Source organism: Bombina bombina, chromosome 6 (genome assembly GCF_027579735.1).
Source record: "Bombina bombina isolate aBomBom1 chromosome 6, aBomBom1.pri, whole genome shotgun sequence".
In the NCBI taxonomy this organism is placed as follows: domain Eukaryota; kingdom Metazoa; phylum Chordata; class Amphibia; order Anura; family Bombinatoridae; genus Bombina; species Bombina bombina.
The window spans coordinates 745,760,968-745,778,663 of NC_069504.1; the positions used below are offsets into that span (position 1 = coordinate 745,760,968).

The following is a 17,696-nucleotide window of genomic DNA, read 5'->3' on the forward strand; positions in this document are numbered from 1 at the left end:
TCCTCCTTGGAGTTTGAATTTGGTTCTAGGGGCTCTTCAAGCTCCTCCGTTTGAACCTATGCATTCATTGGACATTAAATTACTTTCTTGGAAAGTTTTGTTCCTTTTGGCAATCTCTTCTGCCAGAAGAGTTTCTGAATTATCTGCTCTTTCTTGTGAGTCTCCTTTTCTGATTTTTCATCAGGATAAGGCAGTGTTGCGAACTTCTTTTGAATTTTTACCTAAAGTTGTGAATTCTAACAACATTAGTAGGGAAATTGTGGTTCCTTCATTATGTCCTAATCCTAAGAATTCTAAGGAGAACTCATTGCATTCTTTGGATGTTGTTAGAGCTTTGAAATATTATGTTGAAGCTACTAAGTCTTTCCGAAAGACTTCTAGTTTATTTGTTATCTTTTCTGGTTCTAGAAAAGGCCAGAAAGCTTCTGCCATTTCTTTGGCATCTTGGTTGAAATCTTTAATTCATCTTGCCTATGTTGAGTCGGGTAAATCTCCGCCTCAAAGGATTACAGCTCATTCTACTAGGTCAGTTTCTACTTCCTGGGCGTTTAGGAATGAAGCTTCGATTGATCAGATTTGCAAAGCAGCAACTTGGTCCTCTTTGCATACTTTTACTAAATTCTACCATTTTGATGTATTTTCTTCTTCTGAAGCAGTTTTTGGTAGAAAAGTACTTCAGGCAGCGGTTTCAGTTTTGAATCTTCTGCTTATGTTTTTCATTAAACTTTATTTTGGGTGTGGATTATTTTCAGCAGGAATTGGCTGTCTTTATTTTATCCCTCCCTCTCTAGTGACTCTTGCGTGGAAAGATCCACATCTTGGGTAATCATTATCCCATACGTCACTAGCTCATGGACTCTTGCTAATCACATGAAAGAAAACATAATTTATGTAAGAACTTACCTGATAAATTCATTTCTTTCATATTAGCAAGAGTCCATGAGGCCCGCCCTTTTTTGTGGTGGTTTTGATTTTTTTGTATAAAGCACAATTATTCCAATTCCTTATTTTATATGCTTTCGCACTTTTTTCTTATCACCCCACTTCTTGGCTATTCGTTAAACTGAATTGTGGGTGTGGTGAGGGGTGTATTTATAGGCATTTTGAGGTTTGGGAAACTTTGCCCCTCCTGGTAGGAATGTATATCCCATACGTCACTAGCTCATGGACTCTTGCTAATATGAAAGAAATGAATTTATCAGGTAAGTTCTTACATAAATTATGTTTTTTAAACTGCTAGTGAAACTTTGTGTTTAATCCCTCACAATTGCCCAAAAGCTTTAGAAGCATATCATTTTAAGACTATTCACCCTACACTACTGGTGCTGTTTAACCATAAGGGTTAAACACACAGTAAAAGTGCTGCTTGGGACTTCCAAAGCACTGCTGGTCCATGAGCGGAAACAGTTGCTGATTGGATGAGCAGTGCTCTGCGAGTCCCTAGTGGCATTCTCTTTTGCTGTGGTTAAACAGAACAGTAGGTTCAATAGTCATAATGTTACATGCTTTTTTTTCCCCTTCAGTACTGGAACATCCATTTTACTCCAAAAAAATGTGAAACACATTAATAATAATGTGATTTAAGAAGTATTTTGAAATGTCATCATTTGTTGTCTTTTAAAAGATATATTAGGTTATTGTGTGTAAATAATTTTGTGTATGATATTATCTACAAACCCTGCATGGGGCACTGGGTAAATCTATTCTTTTCCTTGCCTAATTGCCTCTGGCTAAGAATTATAGGTAGTGTCGAAAGAGGAGCAACGAATGGGATATTTAAATAGGGGGGTAGTGTAATGTTTTGTTTCCCATTATATATATATTTATATATCACCTTTTTCATTCATAATGTATCTTCATATTTGTTTTTTATTTTCTAGTGTTTCATTTGGAATTTTCCATCTGCTCAAGATGTCCGATGGTGAAACCGGTTTGATCGAGGAGCAGACGTCTGATGCTGACCAGGCCCTGGATAATGTGCACATATCTGATGAAGACGCCTCTGACAAAGAACCTCTGTATAACGAGCCGTCCTTTAATGATGCAGTTTCTGATAATGAGCAGACACCTGACAATTCGGAGGAGGTAAAGTAGAAACCAATTTTCTCCAACATAGGTGTGTCCGGTCCACGGCGTCATCCTTACTTGTGGGATATTCTCTTCCCCAACAGGAAATGGCAAAGAGCCCAGCAAAGCTGGTCACATGATCCCTCCTAGGCTCCGCCTACCCCAGTCATTCTCTTTGCCGTTGTACAGGCAACATCTCCACGGAGATGGCTTAGAGTTTTTTAGTGTTTAACTGTAGTTTTTATTATTCAATCAAGAGTTTGTTATTTTAAAATAGTGCTGGTATGTACTATTTACTCTGAAACAGAAAAGAGATGAAGATTTCTGTTTGTAAGAGGAAAATGATTTTAGCAACCGTTACTAAAATCCATGGCTGTTCAACACAGGACTGTTGAGAGGAATTAACTTCAGTTGGGGGAACAGTGAGCAGTCTTTTGCTGCTTGAGGTATGACACATTCTAACAAGACGATGTAATGCTGGAAGCTGTCATTTTCCCTATGGGATCCGGTAAGCCATTTTTATTCAGACAGTAAATAAGGGCTTCACAAGGGCTTATTAAGACTGTAGACATTTTCTGGGCTAAATCGATTCATATATACACATATTTAGCCTTGAGGAATCATTTAATCTGGGTATTTTTGTAAAATAATATCGGCAGGCACTGTTTTAGACTCCTTATTCTCTAGGGGCTTTCCCTAATCATAGGCAGAGCCTCATTTTCGCGCCGGTATTGCGCACTTGTTTTTGAGAAGCATGACATGCAGTCGCATGTGTGAGGAGCTCTGATACATAGAAAAGACTTTCTGAAGGCGTCATTTGGTATCGTATTCCCCTTTGGGCTTGGTTGGGTCTCAGCAAAGCAGATACCAGGGACTGTAAAGGGGTTAAAGATAAAAACGGCTCCGGTTCCGTTATTTTAAGGGTTAAAGCTTCCAAATTTGGTGTGCAATATTTTTAAGGCTTTAAGACACTGTGGTGAAATTTTGAACAATTCCTTCATACTTTTTCGCAATTGCAGTAATAAAGTGTGTTCAGTTTAAAATTTAAAGTGACAGTAACGGTTTTATTTTAAAACGTTTTTTGTACTTTGTTATCAAGTTTATGCCTGTTTAACATGTCTGAACTACCAGATAGACTGTGTTCTGTATGTGGGGAAGCCAAGGTTCCTTCTCATTTAAATAGATGTGATTTATGTGACACTGAAAATGATGCCCAAGATGATTCCTCAAGTGAGGGGAGTAAGCATGGTACTGCATCATTCCCTCCTTCGTCTACACCAGTCTTGCCCACTCAGGAGGCCCCTAGTACATCTAGCGCGCCAATACTCCTTACTATGCAACAATTAACGGCTGTAATGGATAATTCTATCAAAAACATTTTAGCCAAAATGCCCACTTATCAGCGTAAGCGCGACTGCTCTGTTTTAGATACTGAAGAGCATGAGGACGCTGATGATAATGGTTCTGAAATGCCCCTACACCAGTCTGAGGGGGCCAGGGAGGTTTTGTCTGAGGGAGAAATTTCAGATTCAGGGAAAATTTCTCAACAAGCTGAACCCGATGTGATTACATTTAAATTTAAGTTGGAACATCTCCGCGCTCTGCTTAAGGAGGTATTATCCACTCTGGATGATTGTGAGAATTTGATCATCCCAGAGAAACTATGTAAAATGGACAAGTTCCTAGAGGTCCCGGGGCTCCCAGAAGCTTTTCCTATACCCAAGCGGGTGGCGGACATTGTAAATAAAGAATGGGAAAGGCCCGGTATACCTTTCGTCCCTCCCCCCATATTTAAAAAATTGTTTCCTATGGTCGACCCCAGAAAGGACTTATGGCAGACAGTCCCCAAGGTCGAGGGAGCGGTTTCTACTTTAAACAAACGCACCACTATACCCATAGAAGATAGTTGTGCTTTCAAAGATCCTATGGATAAAAAATTAGAAGGTTTGCTTAAAAAGATGTTTGTTCAGCAAGGTTACCTTCTACAACCAATTTCATGCATTGTCCCTGTCACTACAGCCGCGTGTTTCTGGTTCGATGAGCTAGTAAAGGCGATCGATAGTGATTCTCCTCCTTATGAGGAGATTATGGACAGAATCCGTGCTCTCAAATTGGCTAATTCTTTCACCCTAGACGCCACTTTGCAATTGGCTAGGTTAGCGGCGAAAAATTCTGGGTTTGCTATTGTGGCGCGCAGAGCGCTTTGGTTGAAATCTTGGTCAGCGGATGCGTCTTCCAAGAACAAACTACTTAACATTCCTTTCAAGGGGAAAACGCTGTTTGGCCCTGACTTGAAAGAGATTATCTCTGATATCACTGGGGGTAAGGGCCACGCCCTTCCTCAGGATAGGTCTTTCAAGGCCAAAAATAAACCTAATTTTCGTCCCTTTCGTAGAAACGGACCAGCCCCAAGTGCTACGTCCTCTAAGCAAGAGGGTAATACTTCTCAAGCCAAGCCAGCCTGGAGACCAATGCAAGGCTGGAACAAGGGAAAGCAGGCCAAGAAACCTGCCACTGCTACCAAGACAGCATGAAATGTTGGCCCCCGATCCGGGACCGGATCTGGTGGGGGGCAGACTCTCTCTCTTCGCTCAGGCTTGGGCAAGAGATGTTCTGGATCCTTGGGCACTAGAAATAGTCTCCCAAGGTTATCTTCTGGAATTCAAGGGGCTTCCCCCAAGGGGGAGGTTCCACAGGTCTCAATTGTCTTCAGACCACATAAAGAGACAGGCATTCTTACATTGTGTAGAAGACCTGTTAAAAATGGGAGTGATTCATCCTGTTCCATTAGGAGAACAAGGGATGGGGTTCTACTCCAATCTGTTCATAGTTCCCAAAAAAGAGGGAACGTTCAGACCAATTTTAGATCTCAAGATCTTAAACAAGTTTCTCAAGGTTCCATCGTTCAAAATGGAAACCATTCGAACAATTCTTCCTTCCATCCAGGAAGGTCAATTCATGACCACGGTGGATTTAAAGGATGCGTATCTACATATTCCTATCCACAAGGAACATCATCGGTTCCTAAGGTTCGCATTCCTGGACAAGCATTACCAGTTCGTGGCGCTTCCTTTCGGATTAGCCACTGCTCCAAGGATTTTCACAAAGGTACTAGAGTCCCTTCTAGCGGTACTAAGACCAAGGGGCATTGCAGTAGTTCCTTACTTGGACGACATTCTGATTCAAGCGTCGTCCCTTCCTCAAGCAAAGGCTCACACGGACATAGTCCTGGCCTTTCTCAGATCTCACGGATGGAAAGTGAACGTGGAAAAGAGTTCTCTATCTCCGTCGACAAGGGTTCCCTTCTTGGGAACAATAATAGACTCCTTAGAAATGAGGATTTTTCTGACAGAGGCCAGAAAAACAAAACTTCTAAACTCTTGTCAAACGCTTGATCTTATCAAAACGAGGGTTCTCAGATTCTGTTATTGATACTCTTGTTCAGGCCAGAAAGCCTGTAACTAGAAAAATTTTCCACAAAATATGGAAAAAATATATCTGTTGGTGTGAATCTAAAGGATTCCCTTGGGACAAGGTAAAGATTCCTAAGATTCTATCCTTTCTTCAAGAAGGATTGGAGAAAGGATTATCTGCAAGTTCCTTGAAGGGACAGATTTCTGCCTTGTCTGTGTTACTTCACAAAAAGCTGGCAGCTGTGCCAGATGTTCAAGCCTTTGTTCAGGCTCTGGTTAGAATCAAGCCTGTTTACAAACCTTTGACTCCTCCTTGGAGTCTCAACTTAGTTCTTTCAGTTCTTCAGGGGGTTCCGTTTGAACCCTTACATTCCGTTGATATTAAGTTATTATCTTGGAAAGTTTTGTTTTTGGTTGCAATTTCTTCTGCTAGAAGAGTTTCAGAATTATCTGCTCTGCAGTGTTCTCCTCCTTATCTGGTGTTCCATGCAGATAAGTTGGTTTTACGTACTAAACCTGGTTTTCTTCCAAAAGTTGTTTCTAACAAAAACATTAACCAGGAGATAGTCGTGCCTTCTTTGTGTCCGAAACCAGTTTCGAAGAAGGAACGTTTGTTGCACAATTTGGATGTTGTTCGCGCTCTAAAATTCTATTTAGATGCTACAAAGGATTTTAGACAAACATCTTCCTTGTTTGTTGTTTATTCTGGTAAAAGGAGAGGTCAAAAAGCAACTTCTACCTCTCTCTCTTTTTGGATTAAAAGCATCATCAGATTGGCTTATGTGACTGCCGGACGGCAGCCTCCTGAAAGAATCACAGCTCATTCCACTAGGGCTGTGGCTTCCACATGGGCCTTCAAGAACGAGGCTTCTGTTGATCAGATATGTAGGGCAGCGACTTGGTCTTCACTGCACACTTTTACCAAATTTTACAAGTTTGATACTTTTGCTTCTTCTGAGGCTATTTTTGGGAGAAAGGTTTTGCAAGCCGTGGTGCCTTCCTTTTAGGTGACCTGATTTGCTCCCTCCCTTCATCCGTGTCCTAAAGCTTTGGTATTGGTTCCCACAAGTAAGGATGACGCCGTGGACCGGACACACCTATGTTGGAGAAAACAGAATTTATGTTTACCTGATAAATTACTTTCTCCAACGGTGTGTCCGGTCCACGGCCCGCCCTGGTTTTTTAATCAGGTCTGATAATTTATTTTCTTTAACTACAGTCACCACGGTATCATATGGTTTCTCCTATGCAAATATTCCTCCTTAACGTCGGTCGAATGACTGGGGTAGGCGGAGCCTAGGAGGGATCATGTGACCAGCTTTGCTGGGCTCTTTGCCATTTCCTGTTGGGGAAGAGAATATCCCACAAGTAAGGATGACGCCGTGGACCGGACACACCGTTGGAGAAAGTAATTTATCAGGTAAACATAAATTCTGTTTTTATTGTATGAACTGGAAAAAAATCATCAAATTGAAGATACCATATAAAAAGTTCACTATGTTAATAGTTGGAAGAAATAGATCATGAAAGCTAATCATTTAACTATTTGAGGACAAGAGACTTGAGAGTCAAAATGAAACTTTCATGATTCAGATAGAGCATGCAATTTTAAATAGCTTTCTAATTTACTCCTATTATCAATTTTTCTTTGTTCTCTTGCTATCTTTATTTGAAAATCATGAATGTAAATCTTAGCAGCCAGACCATTTTAGGGTCAGCACCATGGATAGCTCTTGCTTATTGGAGGCTGACATTTACCCACCAATAAGCAAGCATAACCCAGGTTCTCAACCAAAAATGGGCCGGCTCCTATGCATCACATTCCTGCTATTTAAATAAAGATAGCAAGAGAACAAAGAAAAATTGATATCAGAAGTAAATTAAAAAGTTGCTTAAAATTGCATGCTCTATCTGAATCATTAAAGAAAACATTTGCATTTAGTGTCCCTTTAAATGTAAAAGACAGATGCTGCAATTATTTAGTAGGAGGAAGAATATTTTAGTGAAAATGAAGGGCTACTCAAATTTTTGTGTACTCATACGGCTACATTTTTTAAACTACATTTGCAGCTTTTTCGGCTATGTGGAGAATTAAGAACCAGAAACCACTTCTTTTTTTTCTCTGCCACCTTAGAAGTGGCGAGATAAATCACCCCGACACTCCCCTTGTGCAATGTTAAATGTTGCCATGCGATACAACATCGCAAGTGGCGATTGCAGGAGGACAGGTTCACTACTTGCGAGCCTGTCCGCCTGCAGAAATAGCTATCTACCTTTATATTCTCACATTCATTCTGGAATGTTTCCTGTTAGTTATGCTTGAGCTCACTTGTATTTATTTTTCCATAGATGATGCCAATTATAAAAGAATGTGGATTTTGTTTCCTTATTGACTTTTTTTGTGCTTCTTTTATACTTCAGTTATCAATAAATAGAGAATAAAAATATGTTTGCTGTAGAAGCTTAAAGGGACATCAGTAAACTCAAAATGTCATTCCTAGTACAATGTTTAATTTAAGTTAAATCACAAAACTTTGCAATGCACTTTTATTATTTATTGTACCTGTATTTAACTCCAAAAGTCTGCGGAATGCAGAAATACATTCTTATATAGTGATTGGCTGGCATAGGAACCAATATAAACAAGCTCCTGCATAATTGGCCGCCGTAAAGGAAGTATGAAAACTAACATTAAAGGGACAGTAAATTCAATTTTTTTATTGTTGTTATAAAAGATAGGTAATTCCTTTATTACTGATTCCCTTTGTTTTGCACAGAAAACATGGTTAATTTAATACACTTTTTACTTCTGTGATTACCTTGTTTTTAAGCATCTTCTGACGGCCCCCGATCACATGACTTTATCTATTGACTTGCATTTAAGCCAATTAGTGCTGTGTTTTTAGAATCCACGGGCGTCAGCACAATGTTATCTATATGGCTCACATGAACTAGCTTCCCCTGATGTGAAAAGCAAATACAAAAGCTTGTGATTATGGGGCTGTCTTTAGGGACTTAGAAACTGACAGAAATTAAGAGATTTAAAGGTTGTAAAGTATATTAATAATAACCATGTTGGTTGTGCATAGTTGAGGAATGGGTAGTAAAGGCATTATCTATCTTTTTAAACAACAACAATTTTTGTGTTGACTGTCCCTTTTATGTTTAAATATTTTTTTATTGTCATTATTTTGAAACTTTGAAAACCAATTACAGACATACCTTCCCCTCCATGTAGTTCCCTCTGCATGAAGGTTAGGAAGAAGACAATCAATATAACATCATTTATGTAGCAAACAATATAGCTAATGTGGTAAGGTTTACCGTGCTCTACACATTCCCAAAGATATTTGAATGTCCTTTTAAGTTCTGGGATGATAGATAGGTGGTAATATTCGTAGGTCATCTTTTTCACGTGATGATTTATTTGAGTATCTTCTATAGTGTTAGGGAATCTCTCTTAAGGGGTAGAGCAAATATCTAATTTAACTTCCATATTAACCTGTTGTTGAGTTACGGTAGCAGTTTCACAGTATCTGAGGTCACCTGAATTAACTCTACATAAATTAACTTTAAAGAGGTATATCCTCCTTAGGAGGTAAAATTATATAAATAGGGTATAAAAAGGGGAAGGGGGGGGGGGGGGGGGGAGTGACGACACAACCTGTTGTAATTATTAGGGAGTGATTTCGCAGTAGGTAAGATCGCTCATTATTTTTGTGTTTCAATGTTTTATTTAGCTATCCAGTAATACCATATCGCTAGGAAAGTTTCTCTATTGTCTAAGGTGTGAGATGCCAGCTCATACATAGTATATGTATATTGGATTTTATTATAAATTTCTGTCCAGGTTGGGCTGCCTGTCTTCCAATATCTGGCTATACATGTCCTTGTGATTGTACACAATATCCTAATAAATGTGTTGATATGTTTATTAAGTGTACTAATATTTATGTGTAGAAGGGCCTGTTGTATGGTAAGATCTATATTTTCGTTCAGTATGTGACTAAGGAAGGAGGATAGCTGTTGCCATATCCCTGTAATTTCTTTGCAGTCCCACCACATATGTTTATATGTTCCTGCCTCTCCACACCCTCTGTAACATAAGGGACTTCCCTGTGTGTGCATATGAGCCGTTCTAATGGGTGTTAGATACCATCGGTGTATAGTCTTGATTATGTTCTCCTTAAGGTCTACACTTATAAGTCCCTTCTCAGCCTTTAGAAATATCGTTTCCCATTCTTTAGTTTCTTTAGAAATGTGGAGATCCCTTTCCCAAGCTATCATAGCAGGGGTTTTGATTTTATTCTGTGATATTTGAATATTTGTATAGAGGATAGAAATAGTATGTTTATCTCGTTCTTGCGATTTACAAAGATGTTCTAGTGGCGCGGTGTACCTTTCTCTTGGGTGTTTCAGATATATCTGGGTGGCTGAATGACTCTGTAGGTATAAATACCATCTCAATTTCAAGGGGGATAATTTTTCTTGAAGTTGGTTAAATGTAAGTGTAGTTCCTCCCTCTATAAAGTCTGCTACTCTATAGAGACCCTTATTTTCCCATTTCTGCAGTTGATCCCAGAGCTCTCTGGGCAAAATATATTTTATCGGGATATATAAGGAATATTGTGGAATAAGATTGTATTTGGTTTTTGCTTTCTTCCAAGTTGTTATTGTGGTGTTTGTAGTGTAAGGTCTATATGATTCTTGTTTGGATTGTGTTTTCTCAGGATCCCAGATAATGGTATCCATTTCCCCCCAACCACCTAGCATTGTTTCTAGAGTGGGCCAGATAATTTCTTTATTTCTTTTTAGTAATAGACTATCTTGTGCTAATCTGGCGGCGTGGTAATATTCCATTAAATTGGGGACCCCAATGCCTCCCAGAGTCCTGTGTCTAGTCAGGATTGATTTAGCAATCCTGTTCGTTTTGTCTCCTCTTATATAAATTAGTATCTCTTTTTGCAATGAGTCTATATCTGTTTTGACAATTTGGATAGGGAGTGTTCTAAAGAGATACAAGATCCTTGGCAAGATTGTCATCTTAACCGCGGCCACTCTGTCTAGCCATGAAAATTTATAGGTTTTCCACTTTGATAAATCTTTTTTAATTTGTTTGAACAATGGGATATAATTTACTTTGTATAGATGTGAAGGGCAGGAAGGAAGGTGAACTCCAAGGTATTTTAATGAATGTTTCATCCATTTAAAATTGAAATTAGTTTCTAATAGCGTCTGAGTCATTTGTGGTAGTGCAATGGGTAGAGCTTCACACTTTTCTGTGTTTATTTTGAATCCCGATATGGCAGAGAAGGTTGCTAATGTTTGGTAAAGGTTGGGTAATGATACTAAGGGGTTAGTCACAGTCAATAAAATATCGTCCGCAAACAAAGCCAATTTATGTTCCACCTTAGCTAACTTAACTCCCGAGATGTCTAATTGAGAGCGGATTTTGGCGGCCAGAGGTTCAATGCAAAGAGCGAAAAGTAATGGAGACAAAGGGCAACCTTGTCTAGTCCCATTACGAATTGGGAAGGGTTGTGATTTGTATCCTGCAGATGAAACCTGAGCTCCCGGCATGGAATAGACAGCTTTTAGTGCCTTAATGAATGCCCCCTCAAACCCCATTTTATGCATTACTACAAACATATAATTCCAGTCAATTCTATCAAACGCCTTCTCCGCGTCTAATGATAAGAGCAGAGAAGGCGTTTGTGTTTCATTTAAGGTCTGAATTAAGTTGGTGACTTTGCGGATATTGTCTGGAGCTTCCCTACCTTTGACAAAGCCCACCTGATCTGGGTGGACTAGGTGTGGTATAATATGTTTTAATCTGTTTGCCAATATCTTTGTAAATATTTTAAGATCTTGGTTAATCAGGGATATTGGGCGGTAATTTTGGCATTTCTTGTGATCTCTCCCTGGTTTGGGAATTACAACTATCTTTGCTGCCAGGAGCTCAGGTGGGATGGCCCCCCCTTCCATGAGATGATTACATAGTTTGACAAGGTGTGGAATCAGTGTTACTTTAAACAATTTATAATAGTCGCCTGGGAAGCCATCTGGGCCCGCCGCTTTTCCCGGTTTGAGGTCTTTGATAGCCCCTAGTACCTCTACAGTGGATATGGGGGAATTCAGGGATTCTAATTGTTCCTTAGATATAGTCTGTAGTAAGTCGTGGTTGAAGAAGGTTGAGGTAAGTTTTTCAGTGTCTGTGTTGTGTAGGACTTTTTCCCCATCGTATAGGGCACCGTAATATGTTGCGAAGGTGTCTACAATTTCTTGTGGGTGTGAGGTTACTGTGTTATGAGGTGTTTCAATCGCGGAGATTACTAAGGCTCTACAGCGTTCTCGGATTTTATGCGCCATGAATCTGTCAGGCTTATTAGCAAATATAAAATATTGTGATTGTTGGCGTTGTATTGTTCTGGTGGCTTGCGAATGAAGCAGTGTAGCTAATGCTGTTTTTTTTAAGTGGAGAGCATTTGCATTGGCCTTTGTCTTAGTGAGCTTATGTCGTTTTTCCAATTCCTCAATTTCTGAGTAGAACTGTTCTAGTTGTTGTCTATATTTTCTAATCTGCTGCGCTTTTTCCTTAATAAGTATCCCCCTTAGGACCGCTTTATGAGCCGCCCACGTGATACCTGGATTGGTTGCTGTATCTATATTTATATGCCAGTATTCAGTTAGTAATCTCAGTACCTTGTCATGTGTTTGGGGGTCTCTAATGTATGATTTGTCAAAGGTCCAAGTTTTACTTCTGTTTGGGTCACACAAACCTTCTACCTGAAGAGTGAGGATCGAGTGGTCCGACCATACGCAAGTGTGTATCTGGGAGTTGTGTAATAAGGGTTGTAATATCTGACTTACATAAATGTAATCTAATCTGATGTAGGATTTATGTGCAGCGGAGTAAAATGTAGTGTCGTTGGTCGAGCCATATAGTGTTGTCCAAGTTTCTATGAGGGAATGAGGTAGTAGGTGTTCCTGGATTGATTTGACAATGCGATTGTGTCTGTTTTGTTTGTTGGTTAAGGGTTTGGATTCGGTCGGGTTAATAGGTCTCATGGTGATGTTAAAATCTCCTGCTATAAATATTTTGGTGTGGGACCATTGTGTTAGTAAGTTTGAAATTTGTTGGAAGAAGCTGTGCTGATTCTCATTTGGAGCATAAACATTGCATAGGGTAATTTCGGTATCTGAAATTCTACCTTTCACTATTATATACCTCCCTTCAGTATCTGCGATAGTGTCTTCCTGTTTGAAATTAAGTGAAGAATGAATGAGGATGGATGTGCCCCGCTTTTTAGATGTGGCAGTTGAGTGAAAATGGGTATTAAAATTTTTTGCCCAATACTTTGGGATATTATCTTTAAGAAGGTGGGTCTCCTGAAGAAATAGAATGTTGGCATGTAAAGAGGTGTACTGTGTCATCGCCATCCGTCTTTTTATATTAGTATTTAGTCCCCTAACATTATGGGATATTAGTTTTATTTTGGGGATCATGTTAGTGTGTTTGTTTTGGATTGGTGTAGTGAGATTTTTATTACCTGAGGATCTCCGGGCTGTAAACCTGACATTACCGGCTGTAGTCGATCTGAAATGTGATTGATAGGGAATGTTGTGTCGTCACTGGGGATGGGAGGGAAGCTAGGAACAAAATACAATGTTAATAACATAGCAAACAGTGCTGTGGAATCCTCAACAGGAGGATTCCTAGGAGTAAAAATATTATGCATTCTAAGAGTAAACATAAACTAGTATGATACTAAATTGTCTTGGGGGAAATTAAATTTCTATAACAACTGATAACTTTTCTAGTAGTGAAACTTAACAGGAGTCTCTGAGTGATAGGTGGGAAAGGTCCAGAGATTTGTAGTTGCAGATGCTTTCAAGGTGAGCGAAGGCTATCTCTGGATATTGTTCCCTCAGTCAATCTTTCTGACTCTCAGGCTCCTAAAGAAGTATAGTTTGAGTTCCTGTATCCATGCCACAAAGAGGATACCATCTAGGAGGTTTTCCCTCTTGTTTCCTTTATTTTTTGTTTTTTATAGTTGATATTCTGCCATTTTAGAGAATCTGGGTGTTTGTCTTGGCCTTTGTTTTTCTCTTGATTTGGTGTTGTGTTTGGGATACTGGGTGTCTCCAGTGATAGGATGTTGCAGATCTCAGGAATATCCTCAGGGTCTTTTAGTGTGATTGTTTTGGAGTCTTTAATAATGTGTAGGGCAAACGGGAACCCCCATCTATATGGTATCTGGTGTTTTCTGAGCATTGTGGTAAGAGGGCGCAGGGATCCTCTTCTCTGCAGTGTTCTGACACTGAGGTCTTGATAAAATTGTATAACGTTGCCCTGGTGTTTATAAGTTGGGTTTTTTCTTGCTGCTTGTAGGATTTTTTCTTTGTCTGGGAAGAAAGTTAGTTTAATTATTATGTCCCTTGGGGGCAGGCCTGGTTTGGGTTTGGCTTTTAGTGCCCTGTGTGCTCTTTCTAAGTGGAAAACATAGTCAGCTGGGGAGTTTGTGATTTGGGTGAAGAGTTGGGCAAGATAGCGTGGGATTTCTGTGGGGCCCACCTCCTCAGGAACTCCTTTAAGTCGAATGTTATTCCTCCTGCTCCTGTTCTCCAGATCTTCCATTTTATCCTGGAATTCCTCCAATAGTTGTTGTTGTGAGGACATGGTTTGGGACATTTCGTCCATTTGTTCCACCATGGAGTCTTTTTGATCTTCTAGTGTTTCAATTCTATTGCCCATCTCTTGTAGGTCGGATTTGATTTCGGATAGGCTGCTGGTCACAGATGAGTGAATAGTGTCAATTTTCTCCCATAGCCTGTCAAAATTCTCTGCAATGTCCTGCTTAGATACTAAATTTCTGAGGTCAGCTTTTGTTAAAGGACTTTTGTCTTGTGGTGATTGTTGATGGTCAGCGTCCAGCTCCTCCTCTGCTTCTGTGTCTGTCAAGTGTTTAGCTGTCTGTGATGGCTTGAAGAATGTGGACACAGCTGTTGTTTTGGTTGTTTTGTCTCCCTTAGTGAGCCTTTTAGTGGACATCTTGTCGTATCACAGATATAGCTAAAAGAGTGGTATTGTTTACTGCTAGGGATGAATCTGCTATCTTCTGGAGTAGCTGTTTTTTGCCAGATCAAAAGCCTTACAGTGTATGTACTTGTATTTTGATTGTGGTAACCCAGATTCAGTTTTAATTGTTTGTCTCGGGGAGGCAGCTCATTTAGGATAACAAGAGGTATGTTTATCAATCTTTAAAACATGGTATGGCTCATATCAGTGTTATGTTTATTATTTTAGATCTCCTTCGGTTCCCCCATTAGAAATTTTTTCTTCTTAGGATGTAGTTTACATTTTATTACCCTTGTACTCCTATGTTATTGTATCCCAGGAGTATATCAGGAGGTAGGTTAAGGGTAGTTGGACTCTGGGGAGTGCTGAGAGGTATGTGTTTTAGCACCCAATGTGTCTACTGTAGGTTACTTTTCTCAGTTGTAGGGTGACTTCAAGGTTAGTTATAAAATATTGTAAATTATTGATCTCCCTCTCCTCAGGGTAGGTATCCTCACAGGATGATCTCGGGAAAAGGTTCAAGGGGTATGACCTGCCACCACTTTGGGCTGGCAGGAAAGGGGGGAGGAGAGGGAGGTGACAGGAAGTCCTCCTATAGCACTGCTGCTATGCTATAGCTGATTGTTGGAGGGAGCTTTTAAATGTCCACTTAGTGATAGGAGCAGACGTTAGAATGTGGATAAGGAGTGGATAAGGTGATTCTGATGTGCCTGCAGAACGTTACTTTGAGGGCTCTTTTGTAGTGGTAGTTGAATGTATACTTCTGTCTTGTGGTTAAGGAGTCAGTGTGAAGGTTCAGCTATGCAATGGAGCCTTTAAGGTAGCTACACTGTATTGTAAGGGAAAAGCAGTGAACGGTGTGTAGTGTAGAAATAACCTTCTCCCTTTTTATTGACAGGGTGGCGTGTTTGGTGTAACTGTAGGGGTTGAATCTGAGGCCTCCCTGCTTTCAACTTGTTTGTTTTTAAACCTAGAGAAGGAGCGGGTGCTTTAACTGCTGATATCGCTTTAGCACTTCTGAGCCGTCTGAGTATCTGATTAAGAGGCTCTAGTACAGATCAGTTGGCGTGTTTGTAGCTGTATGTGCTAATTCTTTACTATTGGCACTTTACTCCGCTTCCCCTCTCGACTCAAATCAGCCCACAGTTCCCTAGTCAAATGTCTGTTACAGAGCTCGCTCCCACCTTCACTTCCGGTTTCTGAGTGTGGTGTCCCTGGGTAATGGCGCCGTTTCGCGCCTTTTCGTTGCCGCTAATTGCAATAACTCCCGGGTGAGTCCCCCAATGTATTTTTAACTCACCGGAGTTTTTCTGCTCAACCGCTCTGATTGTTTGTGGTGTGGCTTTGAAGGGGTGTAGGTTCTCTGGTCTCCGGTGTAGCGTCTGGGTTTCTGCAGGGTCCGGTCAGAAATTTCCTGTTAATTGCTTGCAGAGTTGCAAATCTCTTGTCTGCCGGATGCCTCAGATCCCCCACTGTTCAGCCATGTCGATTTCTTTTTAAAATATGTATAGAAAAGCACCTTTATTGTGCAAATATAGGCAGCTTGTGTGAGAGCTCATGCACAGCACGTCTGTCTCCTTTGCTAGGCTAGCTCCTCCTCTGACTGTCCCTTTTAAAGGGACATGAAAACCACATTTTTTTTCTTTCTTGATTTAGAAAGAGCATACAATTTTAAACATCTTTCCAAGTTCTATTATCTAATTTGCTTGATTCTCTTGATATCCTTTTTTGAAATGTTCATTTTTATTGCACTAATTATCATTAAATACAGTTATGTTAAATTATGCAATTAATGGCTGCTTTGGATAGAAAAAAAATATATAATACCTGTATTAGAAAATATTACACTGCCCCCACCTGGCTACTTCATATTGACAGCTAGCTTGCAAAATTTTCTGTGGAGAAAACTTATATTAATGAAACAAATCTGCAATCCAGTGATGGAATACAAACAACAAGCTATTACAGATAACTAAAAATAATACAGAGAATCACACAACTCACAAAACATCCAAATAAAAGTGTATCACTTAGTTCAGAATAACAGGTCTTAATAATGAATTACAAATGACATTTATTTGATTTTGTAGTGAAAATGTTTTATTTTGCATTTGTTCCCCTTGCATTGCCCACTGTTTCAATGATTATTTTTCCACGTTAGTGGAAATCCCTTTAAGTAGGTAAGAAGGTACAGAAACTGAACTACATTATTGTCACGCATCTAATGTGATTCATATACTATATGTTTTAAAGGTTAATCATTTCAAGAACTCTTTAGTGCCATTAAAGGAACCTGATATTCAAATGTTGAAGCACTTGAAAGTGATGCAGCAAATCTATGAAAAGCTGAGTAAAAAATAATCACTTGAACATCACTATGTAAAAAAACGAAGATATTTTGCCTACAAATAGCCTCATCCCATTATAAAGGGACTTTACACAGCCAATCAGGATGCTAATTCCGGGACTTACAAGGGAGTGTGCATCTATAAAATCTCTTGAGATTTTGGTGAAATCTCATGAGATCTCAGTAAACCAAAGTGTGACATCAGCAATGATGAAGCAGATTGGCTTTTTGGGCATTGATCTAGACCAGTGCTTTCCAAACTGTGTGTCGGCAGCAGTGTGTAGGTGTGTCCCTGCTTCAGCACAATTTTTTTAAAATTTTAATTTTTTTAAATGACTGCACGTGTAGTCTCCTCAATCGGCTCGTGGCTGCACGTGTAATCAGTGAGTGGGACAGCAGTGTGTTTGCAGCGTGGGCAGTAGTCAATCGGACTCACCGAGCTCTGAGGGCGGCAGCTTAAACGCTGAGCTGAAGTCAGTGGATTTTTTTTGCAGCTAGCTCCCAGTAGTGCATTGCTGTTCCTGCTCTTGATATATGGATAGGAAGGGGAAGCTTAAAAATGCGAGTGTCTAATATTCCACCAAATATTCAGAAACTGTGTTCATCCCATTAAAATAGTAAGTAACTATTGGTGTTATTAAACTTTTTTTGAATTCTTGCACTGTTACTGTTGTACTGCTACTTGTAAATATATTTTGTTATTATATCATTTATGTATGTGTCCGTTTCTCTTAAAACAAGTTAGTTTAACCTCCTGTTTGCTAGTACAACTGAATTACTGTGTCGCGAA

General features: G+C 39.6%; 1 protein-coding gene and 1 long non-coding RNA gene across 2 annotated transcripts in view; one reads left to right on the forward strand and one right to left on the reverse strand.

Annotated features, from left to right (window-relative positions):
• The window catches only part of LOC128663603 (oocyte zinc finger protein XlCOF6-like), an 86,586-nt gene that overhangs the window by 20,741 nt on the left and 48,149 nt on the right, over positions 1-17,696 (forward strand). Inside the window, exon 2 of the mRNA XM_053718008.1 lies at positions 1,881-2,085. Within this exon, the coding sequence (XP_053573983.1) occupies positions 1,912-2,085 (174 nt within the window). The 5' untranslated portion in view covers positions 1,881-1,911. The remainder of the gene's footprint in view (positions 1-1,880; positions 2,086-17,696) is intronic.
• LOC128663604 (uncharacterized) overlaps positions 16,411-17,696 on the reverse strand; it is a 156,857-nt gene continuing 155,571 nt past the window's right edge. Inside the window, exon 3 of the long non-coding RNA XR_008402889.1 lies at positions 16,411-16,454. This is a non-coding gene — a long non-coding RNA (uncharacterized LOC128663604). The remainder of the gene's footprint in view (positions 16,455-17,696) is intronic.